The 23,131-nt window shown below is 37.7% G+C and overlaps 2 protein-coding genes across 2 annotated transcripts; both read right to left on the reverse strand.

Annotated features, from left to right (window-relative positions):
• Nucleotides 1-1,664: 1,664 nt before the first annotated feature.
• On the reverse strand, nt 1,665-7,153 carry LOC101313378 (filament-like plant protein 6-like). Its single transcript, XM_004291335.1, has 6 exons — nt 6,937-7,153; nt 5,977-6,100; nt 5,485-5,767; nt 2,984-5,363; nt 2,719-2,773; nt 1,665-2,452 (listed from the first exon to the last, which is right to left on the reverse strand). The coding sequence occupies exons 2-6, from the start codon at nt 6,082-6,084 to the stop codon at nt 2,003-2,005; spliced, it is 3,276 nt and encodes a 1,091-aa protein (XP_004291383.1). The 5' UTR covers nt 6,085-6,100; nt 6,937-7,153; the 3' UTR covers nt 1,665-2,002.
• Nucleotides 7,154-19,948: 12,795 nt separating this feature from the next.
• Nucleotides 19,949-20,959, reverse strand: LOC101313669 (auxin-induced protein 10A5-like). The gene has a single exon (XM_004291336.1). The coding sequence runs from the start codon at nt 20,871-20,873 to the stop codon at nt 20,436-20,438; it is 438 nt and encodes a 145-aa protein (XP_004291384.1). The 5' UTR covers nt 20,874-20,959; the 3' UTR covers nt 19,949-20,435.
• Nucleotides 20,960-23,131: the final 2,172 nt, after the last annotated feature.

Raw genomic sequence — 23,131 nt, forward strand, 5'->3', positions numbered from 1 at the left:
TTCAGATTTTTGCATTATGCATGCCATCATGCACTTGTTTGAATCATATTATAGCCAAAATCAACATTCTTGATCAGTCTAATACTCCATTATGATCCATGTGAGGCTGATCAAATCAAAGTAGTTATCAAGTCGCATTAAGATATACGCTTTGTGTCGATCGTCATCAGAAGCCATGAAGCACGCTAATGCATTATAGCATAATTATTGATAGAACAAATTGAAAAAGAAACTTTCTTTAATTAGGAGATTAATAAATCCAAATCTGGAATTGACAAGGAACTCTTTTACTAGCTAGAAGAAATCGTTCCTATCATCAAAAAAGTCGAAAAAGTGATATCTTTGGCGTAAAGATACTGAAAGGTAATAGATTTTACTCCAGTACGTACTCATTTTTCCCAGATTCAGATGTTTTTCACTTCTGAAAGGAAAAAAAGAAAAAAAGAAAAGGAGCTAGACATTGATAATTGAAGAACGGTCAACTCCATCAGCAAAGTCTACAAGAAACACATTTTCTTTGTTCAATTTTTTCATTCACTCACTGATTTTCTTTTCCTCAAAGTCTAAAGCTGATGGGAGTTGACATGAAGAAGATCCTTCTCCTCCCAACATGAAAAAGCAGAGTTGAACAAGTACGTACACGATCATAAATGGTGCATGACTGATAGTATTCATGATGATGATGATAGATCTTAACCTGCACCTTCTGTGATGGTCGCGATGTGGCCGGTTTCTTTAATTTGTATCTGTCATTGACTTAATATGAACACATTACGTTCAATTGTTTTCCATCGGAAGAGTCAGATAAAGAAGTTGATAGATAGAGTCGGGTGCTGGACAAGGAGAGCCATCTATGTTGGGAGGTAGGCGAAGCAGTAGGGTAGGCATGTTACATAATATAGAATCCATCCATAGTTTCAACTTAATTTTCTGCGTTCCTGCCAAACCATTCACGTTTTCATAGATAATCATATTCCTCCTGTTATTATTCATCCATTTTAAACCTCAAATTTCTCTTCTTACGGGAGTTGCAGCTAATCAATTGTTCAATTCCTACCTACGTTGTTCAATCCGCTTGATAGTACTGCCCATGTTGGGCTGCACAACACATATGGGCTTATACCGGGTGGAAGAGCCCAGTAATGTTGGGACATGAACCCAGTATTAGCCTCCAATTTGCAGACTTTAATTTGGAACTTCTTCGAGGATGAAGGGCATTAGGAGCTCGTCAGAAACACTACTATTCTACTACTTCCTGCTTAACAGTGGTGGAATCTAACAACATATTTCATTCGCGTAACACAAGGGACCGGAGGTACCGTAAACTCAGCCAAAATATTAACATCGAAAAGGCCCGGCACGCACAATCCTATCTAATTCGAGCACAACCGAAGTTAAGACTCACGACTACTTGAAATTAAAACACATCTTTCACATAACACAGACCGAGGAAAACCAGCAACTTACCACATTTCACCTTCTAGGTTGAAACTTGCACCAGGCCCTATCCTGAACGCCTCACGGGAATTTGAAAAAAGTTCTCCCATTTGGAAAAGGAAAAAAAAGGCCCATAAAGAAGTTTAGTGAGTCTCCAGGCCCATCAACGAGTAGTCCATTACAAGTGAGATTCAATAAACTTGAAAGCCGAACAAATTGGAGTGTTCTTGCAGAGAAAGAACGAAACGTTCATTTATAAATACGGTGACACAGAGTATTCAAGATTGTTCGAAACACTTCATAAACTATGCCATCGTTCTCAATTGAAGAAAATACATAAAGAGATTAACAAATTAACAGATTTGGATATCATATACAACCATTAGTTACAAAATTACCATCTAACCTTCTTCACAAGTATCCATCCCCTCAGATTTCACACCTAGGAATTCCCAGAAATGATGTCTACAATCCGAATGAAGGAGGTCTCCATCTTTGGTGCTTCTTCTAGTTATTACTTCCACCGGGCTTTTAACACATTGCTCCAGGCTCTCGAGGTGCAAGCCTAGTAACCATTCTTTCCCTTGGAGGAGAAAAACCTGCTGAATCCGCGAGGATGTTTCTCCGGTGTTGGGTTAGAAGAGCCGCCGGATGAGGAACTAGACTTTGTTGGCCTGTGGTTTGGAGTTACGCCATTACTAGGCGATTTCAAGGGATTGTTCCCATCTGGGCTGCATGGTGCATTGTACAGATAGATGGGTGACTCGCCACCCGCTCTAAGAACATTGGGAGAAGCACCACCATCCATCTCAGCTTGATCGGAGTCGTGTAAATTCATGGCTCTGGGGGTGGTGGGTTCATCCTCGGTGAACCCTTCACCCTTTAGACTCCTCTCATTGTATGGAGATCCCATGGCCTCTGATTGAGGATGCAATGATTTCAACTGCTTGCCGAGAAGAAATATGGTTTCTTGACACTCTGCAAGCTTCTCTGCTGCATCCGCCAATTCCCTGTCCTGTGATGACCACAAGAGATGTTCTACTATTAGGAGTATGTCAGGGAAAATGAGCCGTAGCTTACTTAAAGTACAGTATTTCGGAGTTTAGGAGTAAAGATCTGTTCATCTGAAATAATTGGAAAATATTGGTTTATTAAAGTCATCTTCTCACATCCCTCCCTTATATTTGGAGTTACAAGGAACCTCTAATTCATGGGTGGCAGACTTATTCTTATTTTCCTATTCAAATAATGGTAGTAGTAGACAAAGCGAATGTAGCTAACCTGTTTGGTCTTGAATTCTGTCTCAGCTGCTGTCTCGGCTAATAAGGTCTCCTGCCTGAAAAATTATTGAGAGACGCAGAAGTTAGATGTAACACAGACATGTTTTTCAGTCAACAAACAGTTTCATGCAACCACAAATGAAACTAATATATTACTGAAACTACTAATTTCACTGTGAGAGGCAATAGCATGTTAGACTGGTTCATCAATCATCAGTATCAGTTTCAAGAAGATGCCAGGTTGTTAAACAAACAATGCAACTAACCTTTTCAACTCTTCTTGAAGTTCTGTGCATCTGGCCAAAGCATCTTGATGATTCCTCTTTTCTTCTTCCAGCTCCTTTTCCAGAGTTTCAGTTCTGATTTGTAGTAGTTTCAGTTCAGTTTCTAACTCCTGGGCTCGTGATTCCAGTGTCCTGTATGATTCTGCCATACATTTTAGCTGTGTCTCACTCAAGCTGTTTGAATTTTGAGCTGAAGCAAATTGTGTTTTAGCTTCTGCAAGAAGCTGCTCAGTGTCCTGTAACTTTGACGTAGACATGTTCAAATTTTCCATGCATCTTGCCAAATCCATCGCAAGGTTATCTTTCTCTGATTTCAGTTGCTCAAACTCCTCCACTGAGATTTTGCATGGGGAGGCCTCTGACCCAAAACTGGAAACTAAATTTCCATCATCAGGAACTTCAGGGTTAGAATGATTAGAAATGTCGACACAATGATTTTGATATCTTTGTGATGAATCCCTCTCAACCACCTTATTCTCTGGTAGGGCAACCTTGTCAATACAATCAGGACTATTTCTTCCTGCTTCAACACCCGGGAAGCCTATAACATTAAACTTGAGTTCACTGGCATTTGCTAACACATGAGAAAGGTCAAGAACCAAATCAACCAAACTTAAGTTCCCATGAATAACTTTACTAAATGTGCCAGAAAATTCTTCAATCTTCTGACTTAATTCATTGCTATCAGGAAACGTGTCATGGACTCCCACCACTTCTTTGCCTAAGAACACCACAAAGTCATGGATCAAGGAAATGGCAGATGCCAGTTCTTCACTTATTGCACTCATTGTCTCTTTGGCTGTGGTTTCCTTTTCTGTACTAAAAACAGAGTCCTCAGGGTGTGCCTGCGTATCACATATGGCATCAGCGCTGTGAATTTCTTCAGAAACACTGTTTACAGTGTGAGGCTGCAGAGCATCTTGTGCTTCCTGGACCACGTGCTTGATATCCTCGATAACTTTAACAAAATCAGTGTCCTTGGATAATAATTCTAAGAGCACTGAGATTCTTGATCGGAGCTTCACCAGAGGCAGCTTGTTTTCATTAGCTCCAGGACTGAGAACTGACAGGTCCCCGTTGAAAGATGCTTCATGCTGCTGCTCAGAGTGGATATCTTTTGTGGCAGTGACTTCTCCTGATGCCTCATTGATCTCTATTTCAGATGTCTTAACGCCATTTGAGTCATTAGGCAAGCAAGCCAACTTCTCCATCTCCAGAAAATCATCCATAAGATTCAAATGATTTTGATTTTCAGCTTTGCTCGACTTTTCATTGTTCTTCTCTTTCTTGCTGTGTGAGAGATCAGAATTCAATGTTGTGCCCCAAGACTCAGCACAGCTTCTGTCATCATCATTTCCATCTTCAGACATGGAGGCGAAACTTGGTGGAATGCTTGCATTCCGACTCAAGGAACCTTCAGTGCTGATGTGAACAACAGATTTTGGGGAACCTTTCTGTTGACCAGTGATCTGAAGCTGTGCTTCTAATGTTTGAAGTTTGCTGACTGTCTTCGCACAAATGCTCCTTGAAGCCTGCAATTCGCTGTTACGTTTTGACAGAGCTTCTTTTAGCATTTTTGTTTCTTCTTCCATTGCTAGTAACCGTTCTGTCAGGAATTCATTCTCCTTCTGAAACTTCTGTACATTGTCAAGAGAAAACTCAGTCACCTGGGACATCTGTGGACTAGAAGGCTTAACAGGAGATCTCTTTAATCGAGTTTCTCCATAATCTCTGCCTAAACTCTCAACCTCTAACTTCATTTGGGCAAGTGCAGCAGGACCAGGCAACTTCTTCCGCACAAGACCACGCAATCTTTGGCACTCTGCTTCTAGCTTAGTAATCTTTTTTACACCCTCCATATGCTGCTTGTTGGCTGCATCTGCAGACCTCACACTCATGTTCTTTTCCTCTGTACGAATTTCCAGCTCCTTGGCAGCTATGTGAAGTTCATATTTCAGAGAGTTGATTTCCCGTTCACAAGACTCAAGGTTGCTCTTGAAACGCTCAATTTCAGCCTCAGCTTGTGACTTCTCTTCGTTTATCTTGTATAGCATGTTTGACCGCTCTTGTAAGGACCTTGAAATAGCAGCATTTTCAGCAGCAGACCTTAGAAGCTCTTGGTCTAAATTAGCTATCCTTGTTTCGAGCTCATGCTTGATTTTGTCACATTGCTTTGTTTTGGTGATAACAACTTCTTGCAATTTCTGTTCATGATCTTCCTTCAGATTTCTAATCTGTCGCATGCACTCTTTGAGAGCACCATCCAAATGGGATGCTCGATCTTCAGCAGTCAGCTTCAAAAGTGTTACAGATTCTAAATGAGTTTTTAATGCAAGAGCTTCTGCTTCAGCCTTTTCCCAACCTACGCAAAAAAATAAAAAAAATAAAAATTAATAAATAAAAATGTATTTATTAAAAAAGTTTCAAGCCAAGAAACCAAGAACCTAATTCTTTCGTATAGTAGGATTATATCACAGTTATACCTGAGACAGCTTCTTCGGCAACTTTAGCATGCTGTTTCACGAGGCCCTCCTGGGTACTGATCTCAGATTGGGCTGTGGAGAGCTGTTCGTTCAAATCTGTAATCTGATCCTCCAATGTCTGAAATTGGTCCTCATACGTCTTCACTTGATCCTCATATGCATTCACCTGATTCTCATATGCCTTCACTTGACTCTCATAATTCTTCACTTGATCCTCCAAACCATTCAGATGTGTATATTGCTCCACCGAAATTTGAACATAATTTGGTTTCTTGTAGTTATCCTGATCGAGCAAGAAGAAAATCAGAAACAACATTACTAAACATACTGCACCAAAGTTGCAAAAACTAGAAAGATCAACAACAAATATAATGCCAAACATCTAGATGCAAAAATCTTTCCCCCATTAATTAACATGTATACTAGAAACCAGATAATTCCATCAAATCAAAGACAATGCAGCATTTATCAACGACAGAACACTGAACACACCTTCTCTGCCTGAGACTTCGGAGTAGACTCTACTACCGCTAAGGCCTTCTCAGTCGCAGCTTTGTCTGATGACGACTTTTTCTTCCACGGCCAACTCCGTCGGTCCATAATTAGACTCTAACCACTGTAGAAATCCACAATGAGAATGATCAGTTCACAGAAAACAGTAAAACAAAGCGAATTTATCCACACAAGAATGACTGATTAGGAAACCAAATTACATTGAGCTTAATGACCAGTTAAAACATAACCAAGCAAAATTGTACTAACATCATTATTATAGATTCCAAATCACACACACAAAAAAAATTGTCAACTAATGCAGAAGAAAACACGCCGAGATCTCGCCCGGAGCTATTACTTTCCGGAGATCCTATAGATTTTAAAACCGCCGGTACAGTACTCCAGCTTTTAAATAACCAAAAACTAAATAAAACTCCATATAAAAAATCTGAACTCGCATTTGATCCATTTTCATCAATGAAAATTTATCTCCAACTATTAGTGTGGAAAATAAAAATCTGTTTTGGTAATTTAATCCAAAATCAACTGCAGAGCACCTGCAATAGTCTGACATTGAAAAGCTCAGTATCATCTTCGAAGCGAAAACCAATAGCTGTTTATTAATCTCAAATAGATAGCGAAATTGGGAATCCAAGCACCGAAAGCAAGCACAGTAACAAAAGCAAAGATGAACAGCGAATAAGAATCCACTAAATCCAGCACCAAAACCTCACCGACAGAAATAGATACAGAAAACTAAAGCTCCAATTCGAAAAAGAAAAATCTCAAACAAATCCACAGCTTGCTTTCAGAAACCAGAACCGAATTCAAACCACGAAAAACCGCATTTTTTTTGTTTTTGAATTTTTTTTTTTAAACACTTTTTTGCATTCTCTTATTTCAGAAACTTCTGGAGAAGAAGTCGGCGACGAAGAAACGACGGGGAAATCGGCTTACCGGAGCAAATGCAGCTTCGAGTATCGGACTCGGTTAGCACCGACTTGTCGGTGAGAGTCCGAAATGGAGATCCGAAACCAGAATCAGTCGCTCCGGTTCGTTTTGGATACCGGAGAGAGAAAGTGACCGACGGAGTCGGAAGAGAAGAGAGGAGAGAGAAAGCTAGAGAGAGAAGGAGAGAAATGGTGGTGGTGGTGGTGGTGGTTGTGCGTAGTAGAAGAGAGAGTGAAATATTCGGACTAAGGTGTCACTTAAAAGCCAAGACCCTCCAAAAAAAACTACATCAGTTTTTCAATTTTTTAAAAATTAAAAAATTAAAAAAACTAAAAAAAGGAAAATGATTTAATAAAGCGTTGGGGAATGGTATTTCTATCTGTTTTTATGTTTTTTAAATCTGCTGTATTTATTAGTGGGGAGGAGCCAAGTTGGGGATGCGGGTTTGACGGAAATGCCCCTGCTGTTCTCCTACTCGCTTGTGCGGGAAGCAAGAACCCAAAGAGGGTGAGCTGTAACCGATATTTGGAAAGTTCTGTTGGACTGTGGGAACGGAGTTGTTATTATTGTGATGTTTATGTTTCTATATACACGTAATTACGGCTATAGGACCACCGTCGCTCACTCCCCAGCTCATCATCACTGTATTCTACTGTATCCGATGTGTCAGGATACAACATTTTCCGATTTTAGCTTAGAATAAAATTTCCTTCCGATTGACGGAAATGTGATCGGCCGAAGTATTGAACTACATTGGGTAAATTATTGGTTTGGGTAAAATGACGACAGAAATTTTGATAATTTTAAAGAAATTTAAGCTCTTGTTTGGATCAGCTAGATGGGTGGTGCGGCTACTTGATATTGTTGGTGTACTACGGTAGCTTTACTAGTTTCTTCTTCTAGGGTCAGAACATTGGGGCCATGAGGTTTCCCGTCTTATAATGTGAGGTTTCCCGTCCCATATTTAGCATCAGAATTATGAGGTTTTAATATTCTCAACGAATATATAGTTACTTGTGGATGTTGGTTTCCTAATATATCTACTGAGGTAATAATGGTTTTACCCTTCTAGTGGAGGGATCAAATATTTTAGGTGATCTGCTTTTAACCTAATCCCTTGGAAATAGTTGTACAACGGTCATGGAATCCAAAATATGATATTTATTGTCTCACCCGATTTTGTATAAGACATTCATTTATGAATTGTAGAATTTAAAAAAAATCTCTAGTAATCATTTTGACAAAGATCATGGTAACATGTTGCCGTTAATTATTTAAAAGGTAGTAAAACCTTGTTTCAAGACACTAACCATACATTATTGATTTCTAATTCAATTTACTGACGTATCGAATATATAATAACCTAATGTCAAATCTTCAAATTGCAATTTTTCTATCGTAACTACTAATATTTCACCAATGTTTAAAAAAGCGAAGGCTTTTGCTCAGCACAACTTGGTCAATTGGTATATTCTTCCTTTCATAAATAGGAAATTTTGAGTTCGACACAATAGATTAGTAGTAGCATTCGAGTTGTTTACTTGATCAACAAAGAGTGATGGTTACTGCTATATTTCTAATAGCTCGAGTTTTAGTTTTAAATTTTAATCTTCTAGTACCATTTAATCTACCACGAATAGTGGGAAGGTCGGTGCAGATGATTGGTTTTGTACATTATGCAAAATTAACATGCATACAATTTAACATGCAGCATCATGGTCTCTTATATATGCATGCTCTTCCTTATAATTCTTCTTGAGATCAAGCCTGCAAAGTTAGAATAAAACAACCGAGCAAAGTTACTACCATTTTGATCAAAGATGATGCACAAATTTACTTGACAATAGGCAGCCCATTACACCGATGACTGAAGCACTGTGACTGGTAAATAATGCGGTCAGATAGAATTTGATCCCATTCTTGAAACCAAAGCAAGACATAATCAAGCAGGCAGAGAAAACAACAGTAGTAAGTTTGGAGTGTCGTTATATTAATTTTGGGGAAGAGATCGATGAACTTTGACGTTAGATTCCGAATATCTAACTCACCGTCGTTTTCTACAAGCCAGGACAAGGGGGTCCATTTTTTTTATTTTTTTCTTTCTTTCTAAAATTGTGTTTAGGATCTCAGAGCTAGTAGCTTCATTTAGTAGCCAGCTAGGGCGGGTTTTCCGCACCAACCAATCGAACCGAACCAGCTCTGTGACACTGATATGACTTTGCTTCGCTGCGTCCTCGGACACCAGTCACACCACTATTCAACGTAGCCATCACAGTAATAAAGAAGAACAAACACCACCTAGGTCAAATGGGGCATTTTCGTCATTACAGAACAAGCGACCGGCGACTGATCGGGATGCACGGACAGAGATATAAAAAAACAGTTACCTGAGACGGCCGGGGAGCAGTACCTAAACCAGGGCTACCTTCTAGACGACCGCCGGCCTCCTTCTCCTTATCTCCATGACTCCATGCATGGTCGAAATTAAGTTCGTAGTATAGAAGAAAAAGAACAGTACGTATACTGCAACAAATGATTTATTTTTAGTATTTTCAGTTAAAAGTTATGATTTAACTGAAAATAACAATGTCGCTAAAATTAAACAATATACTAAAAACCCTAATCATTTTTAGTATTTTTAGTTATGTGATTCATTTTTAAGGATATCTAGGGATGAACATGCATCATACTAAGGATTGTGTAAACAATGTCGTTGATGCTAGCTAATGATTCTTACAAAACAAAATTATACTCATGCATACACACACACATTTGAAAGGGTCACAACCTACTCGCTCATAAGTCAACTAATTAGCGAAGTATCATGCATGATGATGTTTATTATAACGTCGGAGGAATATATCAACTAACATGTTTAAGAAATTTTAATTGATGAAGTTGTTGTCAATAGCTACATATAGTGAATTGTTCCGCGCTAGTTATGTCTTACTTCGAAGTCATGTATTTAAATATATTTTATATCATTTAAATTATTATTATTAATATTTTTTCGTTCGACTATGTTTAGTCCTTATTATTCCTAAACATAAATGAATGACTAAAATAACGAATTCAAAACACATATCTCATAACTTGACTTTGCATATTAGATTCTAAGTAGTACATACAAATTGTTATTCATATCGACTTGACTTGATCACACATTATACTACTATCTAACATATGTTTATGAAATAAGAGTATTCCCCCTCCTAATTGATGCCTCCTATGTTTATAGAATAAAGAGTATTCCTCGTAACCGATTCTTGTAGAAAGATTCCAACTCAATTACAATCATTCCTCGTAGTTAGATTCCTCTTAGTGTGGATTAGGAATCAATGAACATGGATTAGTACCAATAATATGTTAGATCAGAATAAGCTCCACAACATTGTTACTTGTTTTGTCGCACCAAAACAGATCATAAAATCCCCGTACATATGGACCGAAAACCATAACATAACGTCTCGCTCAATAAGTCACAATTAGGTGTCGAGGTCCCATACCTTCCCGGGCGAGTGGCCCCACACGCTAACGGAAGCGCGTCCAGGCAATAACAGTGTTCCTGTGTAGTGGAGGAGCGCGGAGGAGGAGAGCAAGGAACCGAAATGGGAGCGAGGTGAGGTGAGAAAGGGACACGTGGTCCCCCGCGCACACACGTTTCAGCTCCGTTCAGTCAGTTTTGTCAGAGAGAGGCTTTTTTATTGGGTGTGGGGACCGCCACTGATCCCTACCGTGCACCTCACATCCCAGATAGCTAAAATAGGACACGTGTTTGAAAACTGGAGGGAAAGAGAGAAAGCGACCACGTTTCATATTACTTTAGCTAATTGGTTGTGATTAACCACTTTAATCACCGAAGCTGACAGCGTCGGCAGCCTTCGTTTTTTTTTTTCCTCTTTTTTTTTGTGTGTATGATGATATTAGGTTTGCTTGCGAAGACGACAATGTAAAATACAAAAGAAACTTAACCTCGCTGGCTCCCAATTAAAGCTTGACCTAATACAATACAAGATCGCAAAGCATGCACACCAACAAAAATTGATCCACGACAAAGCATAGATTGAAATCAAGATTATCTTCTTCATCGTTCTTTGCTATTTTGGACTCCACAGCTCCTTGAATGCCGTAGTGTCATATTTTTATGTTTGATAGAATAGAGAGAGTACTTGTTATGTTCCTCTATGAGTTTTTGAATGCACATTTTCATAGGACATGGTACATTTTCATATGATATAGCTTAGACCTTCACTACCTATATGGCCAATCTGTGTAACTTAATCCGAACCAGCTTCCCAACAAAATTATTTAGAGTATTATACTGAGTTGTAGTTGATCAATATTATCATGTTATAATACAAAATTTATGTGTCAGTAAGCGTTTTTATCATCTTAAAAGATCAATTATCCGAGACATGAAACCGTAACAATACTTAAGTACTAAATGTTATTATTTTCGGTATCTGATCAAAATAATGCAGCTGCTATAACTTTCAAAATTAGGTAGCATGCAAGAATTAACAAATAGCTTGATTCATAGTCATGCAAGAATTAACCTTGGATTCTTAATCAATCAAGGGCGACCTAATTTGATTCACTAGAAACCAAAATGAGTAAATATCAAAGTCGTGTCATGCCTCTTCAGTTGTCAACAATCCGACCCACGTTTTCCTTTCTTGTGTCTTCAACTCATTGACAAAAGTCCCAAAACTACTGAATTATAGGTCACCTACTTTCTTCACTTATTTTATTTACCTCATGTCTCCCTTTGGCTTTTCATATTGTCCTTCGATAATTTGATCTTGTTTATTTTACGGGTGCAGACATACAAATTAAGGATGCTAAAGTCATGTCCAACATGCCCATTTCAATTGCAATGTTGCTTTTATTCAAACAAGAATCAAACAAAGTACTAATAACCGAAATGATAGTTAGTTTCGATTTCTATATCAATTAGGTTGAACTATACATTCCTAATAATTCTAACACATTGGACATGCATGAATTTCGCCGGGGATAATTTGTCAAATTGTTTATGGACTCGATATATTAAATCGAACGTTTAGAGGTTTCATTAATTGATTATGACATTTTATTTTCTATGATACAATGATTATATGATGATATGGTTTACCGACACTTATACAGTTCAATTTTTTGTTTTCGTTTGTTGGTAGTTCAAAATCTCAAAGTTGTTATGTTGTAGAAAATGAATTTCTCGACGTCTTACCTTAAAATCAATTAGTCAATTCTACTTTATACTTTAAGATCGAGTAGTGACTTATATTTATGGATTAGGGGCAAGCAAGCACGTAGATATAACTCTTAAGACCAATGGAAGTGGAAGTAGGTAAGAACGTACACTATGTAATTGAACCATCATAAAACATTAACATCAATCAGACATATATAAGTATGAAAGTAACCCATGTACGTATTCGATCATCAGCTTAGCCATGATAATGCATTTTATCAAAACGGATAATGACACTTCTTTTATAAACCTGCTATTTGCATGGTGTTGACTACTAACTAATTGATGCCCCAACCCTCAAAAATCCAAAAATGGAAAATAAAATAAAATTAGGGCCCTGACGCAAATGATGGTAGAAATAGTGTTGTAACGGTGGTGGTTTAGCTGTCGGTTTAGAAAGTGATCAAATGTTTAAGATATTTTTTTATTATTAAATAAATGTTTAAGATATTAATTATTAGTAGTATAATTATGTTTAATCCAATCTGTACGATCTGCTTGTTTGAGCTCATTGTATACAATACAAGATAATATTCTCGTGATAGCTTTTGCAAGAAGATAAATTGGATAAAAGAAAAGGGGGAGAGATGCTTCCTCGGTGCCAAGTGCCAACTATACTGGATTGTGAAATTCCATTCCAATTCCAATTTGCCGGCTACAATGATAGCATCACACCCTATTTACTATATATAATAGTACTCCTTTGCCTCTGATTTATAAATTGAGGTGCGATTGTGATTTGCCAGGATTATGATCAGGTATTATATCCTGATACCATGTATTAATTAACTGTTTAATCAAACCATACATGATACGTAAGAAAGTACGTAAGACATATTACATTTCGTAAATTATGTTAATTTGGAACAAAAGATGTATGGTTTTAACGTCAAAATTTCTAACATCATAAGCTTCGAGAAAATTAAGAATATTAATCGGTAGCATAGCTGTGGGAATTATAGGTGTGGGATATCAATCCGCATAACATACAACAATATAATTTCATGTGTGCAATTCATATACAAGTAGGATTGTTTTATCATTTTTTTGATACGAAGTTTTATAACTCTGAATCTAGAACTGTGGTGACAATGTTGCTCCATTGAAAACTACAAGGTTTTCAATAATATTAAAGATGAATTTTTTTTACCTTGTATGTTTGATGATTTGGTTCTCTCCCTTCCTCAAACACACATTGTTTTCTATATTTGGTCATATTGGACATCGGAGTGCCTTGATTCCGAATGCTCCAATGCAACCTAGGAGTATAAAAACAAGAAGAAATGAAAACAAGTTGTCATATAGATATAGTTCTAATTAAGCGAGAAGTGGTTTGATTATATATTGGTTAGAGGGCACAAGCATGAACATGTAGTTGCGTCACTTGCGTGCAATATATATAAAACGTTTTAAGAGGAGAAAGAGGAGGAGGAGGAGGAGGAAGAGGAGAGCCAGACATTACAATATGGGGAACATCTCAACTGCGCTTCTTTTAAGTTGGCATCGCACATGCACCGCGCTCCCCTACGTAAGCATTTTGCGCACTGTTACAGACACCGTAATGCTGCTCCGTACTCTGCCTAATCCCCCTCTCTAGATTCGTACCTGAATAGAGTTTTAAAAGTCGATAGACTCAGGGCTCGAAATCTTAAGGGGCTCAAAATTTTTTTTTCTTTGTGTGATCACATTAGTTTAGTTAAAAATAAATAAAAAATAATTAACAGCATCTAATTAGGGTGGTGTTAATGTTAGATTACAAAAGAGAAAAAATGAATATACAATCTTACCCATTATATTACTATCATTAGTTACTATTTTAGAAAAAATGAGCAATGTAAGTAAGAGATTTGTTGTGTAAATAAGATTTTTAATATAAATAGGATTTTTAATGTTTTTTGTTGTTAGATTTTGAGTTTATATGTTTAGTTTGTGAAGTTTTTTATGTGTTTCTTAAAAGTGTTTCTTAAAAAGAGAAAATAAAGTTGAATGAATACTATATAGTCTATATTTTGAGGGCCCAATTTTTAAAATTTGACTAAGGTCTGAAAATCTCAGGTCCGGGCCTGCCCCTCTCCATAGTTGTATTATCCGAAATTTAAGTGCTTATAGAAAAAAAAACATCGATTGTTATGGTTTTTCAGATGTTCCGAGTAGTATCGCTCAATTGATGAAGTAATTATGTACCGATATAATTTTGTATGCACACATTATGCTTTAGTATATACTGTATCGAATAATTGATTTCAATTGTATAATGAATCATGTTACATTAAAATATATGAAAATTATAATTCCAGTAATTTTTTTTTTTTTAGAATGTTTAAAATGTTATATATACTTAAAGTCGTGAAAGAAATAGAAGGGTCTTTTATCTACAGGCATGGTGGTGCTTGAGGTGGTGAGAATGATTGCTAACGTGGAGACTTGAGAGAGTGGAGATCAAGATGCCAAGAACTAATTGCACTCATCCATCATTATATGTTGTTTCATCCTTTTCTGGGATTTTTTTCAACCTAGCTATCTATCTTTGCTTTGTTCGTACGAAAGAATTTTTTGCGAATGGGGTTCGAGTCACTTTTATATGAATCATATAACTTATTTTTTCAACCTTTTTTCAATAGTGAAATATGAATTATATGGTTGGAAAGCATAAAACTATAGGCATTCTAATTCCAAGGACCCCATACTCTTACACAAGACAGCTTTACTCCACCCTCTTCCATACACCCATAACTTTTGGATCGATTAATTTCACAAACAAAAAGTAATTCGGTTTTTTTCTTTCATTGGATTCGATGTTTTTTGCCTTTGGTACTTCTCCAAGTCACCTCCTCCCTCTCTCATACTTTTGTTGGTTCTCTTTTGCTTTTGCCCATAGAGATCATTATCAGCATCATCATTCATCACCTAGAAAACAAATATCATAATCCTCATTGGTTTTTTTTTTTCTATCCTGATTCGCACCTAGATAGAACTAGCTAGCGTGAATACAAGATTAAGAACAAGAGTAGTCTCATTCGATTTGCTTTTAAGGAAAAAAAGAAGAAGTGATTGATATAATATTACAGAAACCCGACTTCGGTGACAAAGGCCGATCACCTTAAGGTGACCACAACCAATGAATATGAGACACGTGTCTATTTTAAAAGGCTTGGTTGTAATTTAAGAACATAACATGAGAGTTTTAGGTATTTGGCATGTTTGTTTATAATTATTGTTGACATTTGTCTATCTCTCAGTATTGTTTGTCACACATAAATAATCATAGCTCGTCACTCAAGTTTTTTCCATGTTACAGATTGTACTAGCTGATCATGCATCCTAGAGTGGAGTGAGGTAATTTTCCAGCTCTATTTTCTAACAATAGTGAGGATCAATTTCATACATAATCGACTTACCTAAAGTTATTTTGTTACGTTCTTTGGAGTAACGTTAGTTATTATGTGGACATGAATATCTTAGGATTTGGATTTTGACATAAACAAAACGGGACGAAATGAAACGAACTGGATGCAGGCTTGGGGACCCATGACGACATTACTGTCATCTTGTTAAGTACTACGTACTATTGATTTTCATATATGAGTCGGTCTGCTGTAACATCGTTTCCGATCACTCAAGTCACAACTGTACCTAAAGTATTCCTTCTCTATGTTAGGTAGACAATGGGGTTCGAAGCAGTTCAATCTAGCTAAAATAATGAAGGGTAAATTCCGGTTACCTCTCCGGCTTTGTGTTGAAGGCTAAGAGAGGTACTAACTACTACGAAGGCTAGTATTATGGTGGTGGCCGGTGGCGGCAGCGGCATCGTCCACTGCAACAGTGTTGATCATAATTTTACTTCTTAGTTATAGCTTTCATGAGTAAATAACATAAGTTTGGCATTTTGTGCTGCATGGGCGATCATTAGAATCATAATTAACAAGATCTTTTGCTGTAAAAGTGCTTATTATTGTCAATGATAATGATAATAGGCCGATCTTGGTCATAATGACAACGTTAGTGATCACAGATTCATCATTTAGCTTAACTATTTCCTTTTCTTTTTTACTTTCGGTATGGTAATCCATCAAATCTAATCTTGACCTCTGCTATGGACTAGTCCATACATGCATCTTAAACGTACAGTAAAAAATTAAAAAAATTAAAAAAAGAGTGAAGGAAAATAAATTAAAGAGAGCAAAGTGGAAATCCAGAAAAGTATGCAACACACCAGTTATTACAGTAGAAAACAGTTGCATCATGCATGCCTTTTCCTTTTCTGGCAACTTTGGTTGTTGATGATGATGTCCTGGGAATGAAGCTATCATCATCACGCAGCTTTGTTTCATTCTTTTACAGGCAGCCACCATTTACGTCACCCATGACAGTAAAATCCTCACAGTTCGTTAAATTTCCTTTTACAGACACAAAAGTTACAACTACTTCTTATCCCTCCTTGTTCTTCTCTCTGTCTCTCTCTATTACACCCTGCAAATAAGAAGACAAAAACAGGTAAGTAAAATCCAATCCAGTAATCATTTAAGGCATGAAAACAAAATGTGGTCCATTTGGCTAGGATCGAAGAAAAAAAAGAAGATCCAACCTCGTCTCCATTCACAATGTTTGTCACCTTCCTCGATCAGTTACTGTTTGGTTTTTGCATGTATCATCATTCATTGTTTGATGGTCCTCCCTCCTCCTCAGTCTTCTTCAGACTCTCTCTTGAGTGCTGAGCGTACCTGACCTGACCTTTGCAGCGGTCTCTTGGGCTCTGTAATTGCACGTTTCTGGGTTCACATGCGTCCCATTAGTGAATTGCCTCACATGAAGACGGTTCTGTCACTTCAGTGTTCGTATCAGTAAAATTGTAATGTAGGGTTTCAAGTTGGAACCATTTATGGTGTATGCATGGCACGTCTTAGTCTGAAAATTTCGTAACCACTGTGTTTTAGATTAGTCACTGATTGCGGTGTCATATCCTATAATACATAAGCTAGCTAAACCGACGGATCTCTTGGTTCCGAAGTACTATAAACCACTCGGCTCTAGTCCATGTGGTTGTGATAAAACGCCGACAGATAGTTCAGACGCGGGTATTATTGATACACGAATGGCTGGTTAAGAAGTAAAGCATTATTTAGTTTGCCATGGTAGTACGATCTGCGTGTAGCTAGAAGAAGCAACTTACAGATATCTTAGGTCTCCACTCTCCAACAACCGGCAATGCGATTAATGTGTCATCCGTATTCTGCATCGTTTTGTTTGTCTCATTTAGAGCTTGTCTCATTTAGAGCCTTCCACGTCCTACGCTCTATACACTTAAAAGAATTTCTTTTACCAAATTTACACGCAGTGCACAAACTCAATGCCCAAGCGAAATCCACCCCTGAAGGCCCAAAGTCTTGATTTTGATGATGCAACTGCTGGGCTAATCAAATGTGTACTCCGTCGTTTTGGGCCCAAAGTCATTTTGGGTCAATATTTGTAGCCCAAAATAGCAGGCCAGTCATAAAACAAAACTGATCCACTTCCATACAATGTTTTTTTTTTTTTTAGAGTGATACAATATTTCTTTTTGGATATTAAGAAATCTTGGATTGTTTCTGTTTGAGCAACAACCCAACCCCAACCTGTCTAAGCGAAAAGCTTGACTACACCATTACTCCAACTTTGAGGGGATGATGATGGCCAATGTTTCGGGTTGTTTCTGTTGAAGTGCAAAGGAAGCGTGGGGACTCTTAAAATAAATAAATAAATCTAGTTTGGTTTTGGTCATGGTTCAAGACAAAACAGGTTCGAAGTAATTGATTACTAGCTTGTGCCAGAAACTCCTCAAATTCGTTAGCCACTTCCAGACAATGTTCCAGAACATCGATCACCGGCCACAGCCCAAAGCAAGTGGAGTCTCGCTCTCACCTTTTCGTTTCTTTCTTAAGTGGAAGAAGGAGACTTGACTCCTAAAGAAATATCAGAGATATACCCACCCCCTGCGTGTACCCTTATCAAACCGTCCATATATTTTAGAAAGCGATCCATCAAGATCAAGATCCACCAGGGGGCCTAATCTCATATCCTATAGTCCTATACCAAACCGAATCAAACTGATTCGACATAGACATCCCCTCCTACCGCACTTGTTGCATTTCTGATCACCATTCATGCACGAAAACGGAAATGAAGGTTCAACCTTCAAGCTTCTTCTAGCAATGCCCCCATCACTGAATTGACTTCCATTACCTATTTTACGTTACAACTTTTCAATTATCACCACTGGTTTTGCTTTCAGTTCATGACTACGATATTTTCGAACCATCCCTTTCGAATATCTGTGTGGTTCTGGAAACGAATGTGTTTTTTTTTTGGAACCGAATGTGTTAAAGGTGCTAGCTAGTACTTGGACTCGTAGATTATGACAGAAAAGGTTGAGAATAGAGAGATAGCACGTTACATGATTAGTTGATTAGGACACCCATTTTACAAATAGGTCTGGTTTCTCACATGGTTTTGTTCGCCGTTGAAGTCTGTTGTGTTCATACTTGACGGACGTCATTTTCCGATCCCATATTCGGACTGTACCCTTCGGCACGGCACTGTACAATCATCCATCCATTATATAATGTCACTATTAATTCAAAGCGTTCCATCTCCACCACCCTTTTGGAAATTCTGGGCTGTTGCTCGTTTCCATTGTCGATAATGCAGCTTCAATTATACGCATTTCTCAACAATCCTCATGTCAACTATTGACTTGTTAGCTCGATCCATGAGTTGGAACTTGGAGCTTCGAACTAATTTTCCTAATTCTCTTGGATACTGGAAGACTAACTTTGACCACCCACGTTTTGAAATTGGAACAAGAAAGAAAAAAAAAGACAGATGATGAGAAGCTTGACCAACAAAAAAAAAAAGACAGTAATTTGGTTTACTATTCCATAGAATTTGAAGCTAGAATGGTGATCTCACTAAGAGTTAGTTTATTAGTTTAAGATCTTGCAAATTGATCTCTAAACAGCCTGTATGTCTAAACAGAGTGAAACTATTGGCATGGTTCATATTTGTATCTAAGACTTGTTCAACAATGGAGTATTATTAACAAGTAAATGGGTTTAACTTTCAAAAAAAAAACAAGTAAATGGGTTTATAGTATCATTGCATGATTGGTTTTGATCAGTGTATGTGCTTTGCCCATCAGAACAGTTGTTGCCAATATAATTGAGAAATGTTCAATGGTGCAATACTGCAATGGTCTGTTTGATCATGAATTTAGCTGCAATATATGGTAACAGATCTTTCAAATTAATTTGATTCAAATTTACTCGTTTTCATTTATGATTTTACAAATATGACTGTATTGATCCAGAGTATTATAGTGTTCCAATACATCAAATTTTAAAGCCAAAAACCGCAGATTAGTACAACGAGCTATCTAATTAATGGCCCTCGACTCTGTAATCTGGAGTTTCAACATTACCATGATGTGTTTCTATAGATGCACAATCCAAAATCCGTCAGAAAATCGATCGAAATCTGTAAGTTTATTTGTAAAAGATTTCGAATCCTATTATATCTAGGTTAAAAAGACAAAACCAGATCAGGTGAAACAGAGCAGCTCATGCTCTGCAGCTGCTTTCACGTGGGCAGGTACCATTATAACTTCCACAACCGCTGCCATGATTGAAACCTTCAAATGCATATAACAATTCAAAGTTGCAGAAAAATGGTGGAGTTCACATTAGTTGTCAAAACCAGGTATGATATCCATGATGGAGCATGATCATGCTGGAACCCTCTACAATTTCTTTCATTGATTAATCAATAAATCACAGAATTTACAAAAAGTTTAAAAAGAAAAGAGACCCCTAATAATCAGCGACTCTTTGTTCCTCAGAGACTCATAATATATAGCTTGATCTTCATCTTCAAAAAAAATCACAAACTCTGCTGCGTCTCAATTCCGATTCGAACCCGGGACGACTCGGTGTGTATGTAATTCCCCACCCTTTTTGCCATCTCCATAGCATTCTTCGGAGTTTGAACTCGGTCACTCGCCCTCAGTAACTCACTACCCCAATATGCCCCAATATTTCGAAAATAAAAATAAAAAATGGAAGCAAAAAACCCCATAACCCAACCTATATGGGTTATAACTCGGATTGAGTCACCACCCGGGTCAGAGACGATTGCAGCGTTTGTCTTGTCGTGTATACAATAATCCTTATTCGTTTCAGAAACCAAAGAACATACCAACAACGAAAGCAGCTGGTTCTTTTTACCAGATTGTCTTCTCGGAAAACCCACGAAGCAACGGTCGGGAATCGGCCAATAAGTCGAAGTTACTCCTGACGTCAACGTGGCAGTGCCTGTCGAACCTGGCCGACCCGGCGGACTCCGATCGGGAAATGTACCGGACCACCTCTTCGAACAACGACTCGTCGCATGGGATCGCCAAAGGGCCTTGGTTGGTGAAGCCGTACTCCTCCTCCGCTTGTACTAAAAGCTTCTTGAACACGGGGTGGTTCAGGTACGACGCCGGCATCACGTATCTGGTGCAGTAGGGGCCGACGCGGATGGCCACGTGTCCGGCAGGGACATCCGGCGGTGTGCGGTTGGCTGACGACATGCGGGCCTTGCTGCGCCACCGTCGCAGCAACTGGCGAAGCTTCACAATGTGGCGGATCTTGCTGCATTTTGTGGCTCCGGAAGACATTCTTTCTGGCGTGAAACGACGGTGTGCTCTGCGCTTTGGTTGAGAGGTTTGGTTTTGCTGTAGATGAGAGTGAGTGGAAATTTTTGAGGGTCTGAGCTTTTGGGAGGGTGGCGGGTCTTATAGAAATGAGAATTGGGAAATGCCCTTGGGTTTTGGAGATAATTACAAGGTCATTGTCTGCGGTTCTCGCAGCATTTTTCAAGGCAGTGATTTTGGTGATTGCAAGTAGATTTATGTTTATGTTGTTGTTGTTTGGGTGATAGGTATGTTGTACTCTGTACCGTAGTAATGTCCATATTCACCAAACAAAAATAAAAATAAAACAATTTCTTAAAATGTTGGATGAGTAAATCCAATTAGGATCAAGATTTTGCTATGATGTCACTTGATCTTTGAATTGAAACACACCGGTTATTAACATTGAATTCGCAATTTCAAATGAATTTGTGGTCCATTTAATTGTCGAAGTATCTTCGTTTTGAAATTTGTGGTGTAGAGGTTTGTAATCATACTCTCTTATATCTCACAATAAAAGTCTTAGATACTGCTAGAAAACTACTTAAAAAAATTTGTAAAAGAAAATGTGGATTATTTACTATACAGAGGCGATGAAATTGAATGTAGACTATTATGTTTACGCGGTGAGAGCCACACGTAGTAAAAATTCAATATTTTGATCACTCAAATAATTTCTTATTTGTGAGATCAACATTTATTTGATAAAAACGTATTCATTATCAATGTTATTGTCATTAACTAAATGTCGAGTGAAGAGATTGGTACGTAGATGCAAAATAGAGGTGGTCAGGATAAGTTGTCAGCTGATTTTTAATATCCAAAAATTTGAGGTCAAGCTTCCCCGTAATTTTGTTTACATTTACGAGGTTACAAGTTTGTTTTCAATCCAATTTTGAACAAGAAGCAAAGTTAAGGTCCTAAACCAATTCAAGTAATCCAAGAACGTTTGTATTCCAAAACCTAAACAAACCCCGAGCCGCCGGTGCTGCCGGAGCAATGAATAAAAATGAAAGCAAAATATAAACGTTTAAGCAGCCTTAAATTTTGGCAAAAACAAAAAGTGCCCGAAACTCGATCACATGCATACAGAGTCGATCGGGGAATTAGAGACTTGAGAGCATAAAACAAAAACAACTCTGCTCTGTAAGTTGTTGAACCTCTATTACCTACGGAAGATGCTTCTTTCTTTTTTGGCTACCTTTGCCCCAAAAACTATTATAAATTACGTACTAATAATCACTAATAATACTATAATCACCTAATTAAGCTCCAAGCACTTCCAAAAGGCAACGATTTTGTATTCTCCAAATCTGACCAAGCCTCCATGTGCAAGGATGCCCCAGCTTTCCTTTCCTTGCTTAAAAAATAAACCCCAAAACAAAGAGCCAAAATGTCCCCTCCTAATCACTCTTTTGGAGCATCCATTACCCAATCAAATTCCAATTTAGTCTCTCTAATCACAGGGATCGAATTGCGACGTCTGGCACTTAAGTGACCATTAACATCAATCATTAATTTTCCATTATCTCGGCCCCTAATATATAGTTTTATTAAGGAAAACCTAAAGTCACTATATATATATATATATATATGTAACGCAAATTTAGATGCACTATACTAAGTCTAAAAGAGAAAAAGAAATATGGTCAATGTGAGGCAGAGAGCATAAGATCGAATGGGTCCACGTGCATGTTATGGGAGGTAGGGTGCATCCCCCCCAACGTCACATTAATCTGCATGGTTAGTACTTGTTACGATTTTAAGGAATATCATGGCGATATATATTCATATTGCAAGACACAATGTTTTTTCTTTTCGTTTTTTTTTCTTAAAATTATTCATCAAATCTTGGCAACATAGACCTATAATATATCCCCTAGATCATCAATTCTGTTTGCTACAGTTATAAAAAAAAATTCCAAGTTTGTTTGCAACCTCATTTTTATTTTCCTGGCCCCCTTCTTTATTTGTATTTTTTTTTGTTTATCATACAAACAATTAAAATGTTACAACGAGTCTATTATGAATCAAACTCACGATATCTTATTCATAGAGAGAAGACTGATTTCGGAGAATATATGCACAAGTGATAGTAAATGTATTTTTCATTCCAATTTGTTTTTTTCTTCAAAATTTATGGTGTCAGTTATCTTCATCTCTATCATTCAGCTGGGCTTCTTGCTAGGGCTATGGTGACTGAACTCCACATCCGAGTGCACAGCTCTCTAGGAATACCGTTA

Source organism: Fragaria vesca, linkage group LG2 (assembly GCF_000184155.1).
Source record: "Fragaria vesca subsp. vesca linkage group LG2, FraVesHawaii_1.0, whole genome shotgun sequence".
NCBI lineage: Eukaryota > Viridiplantae > Streptophyta > Magnoliopsida > Rosales > Rosaceae > Fragaria > Fragaria vesca.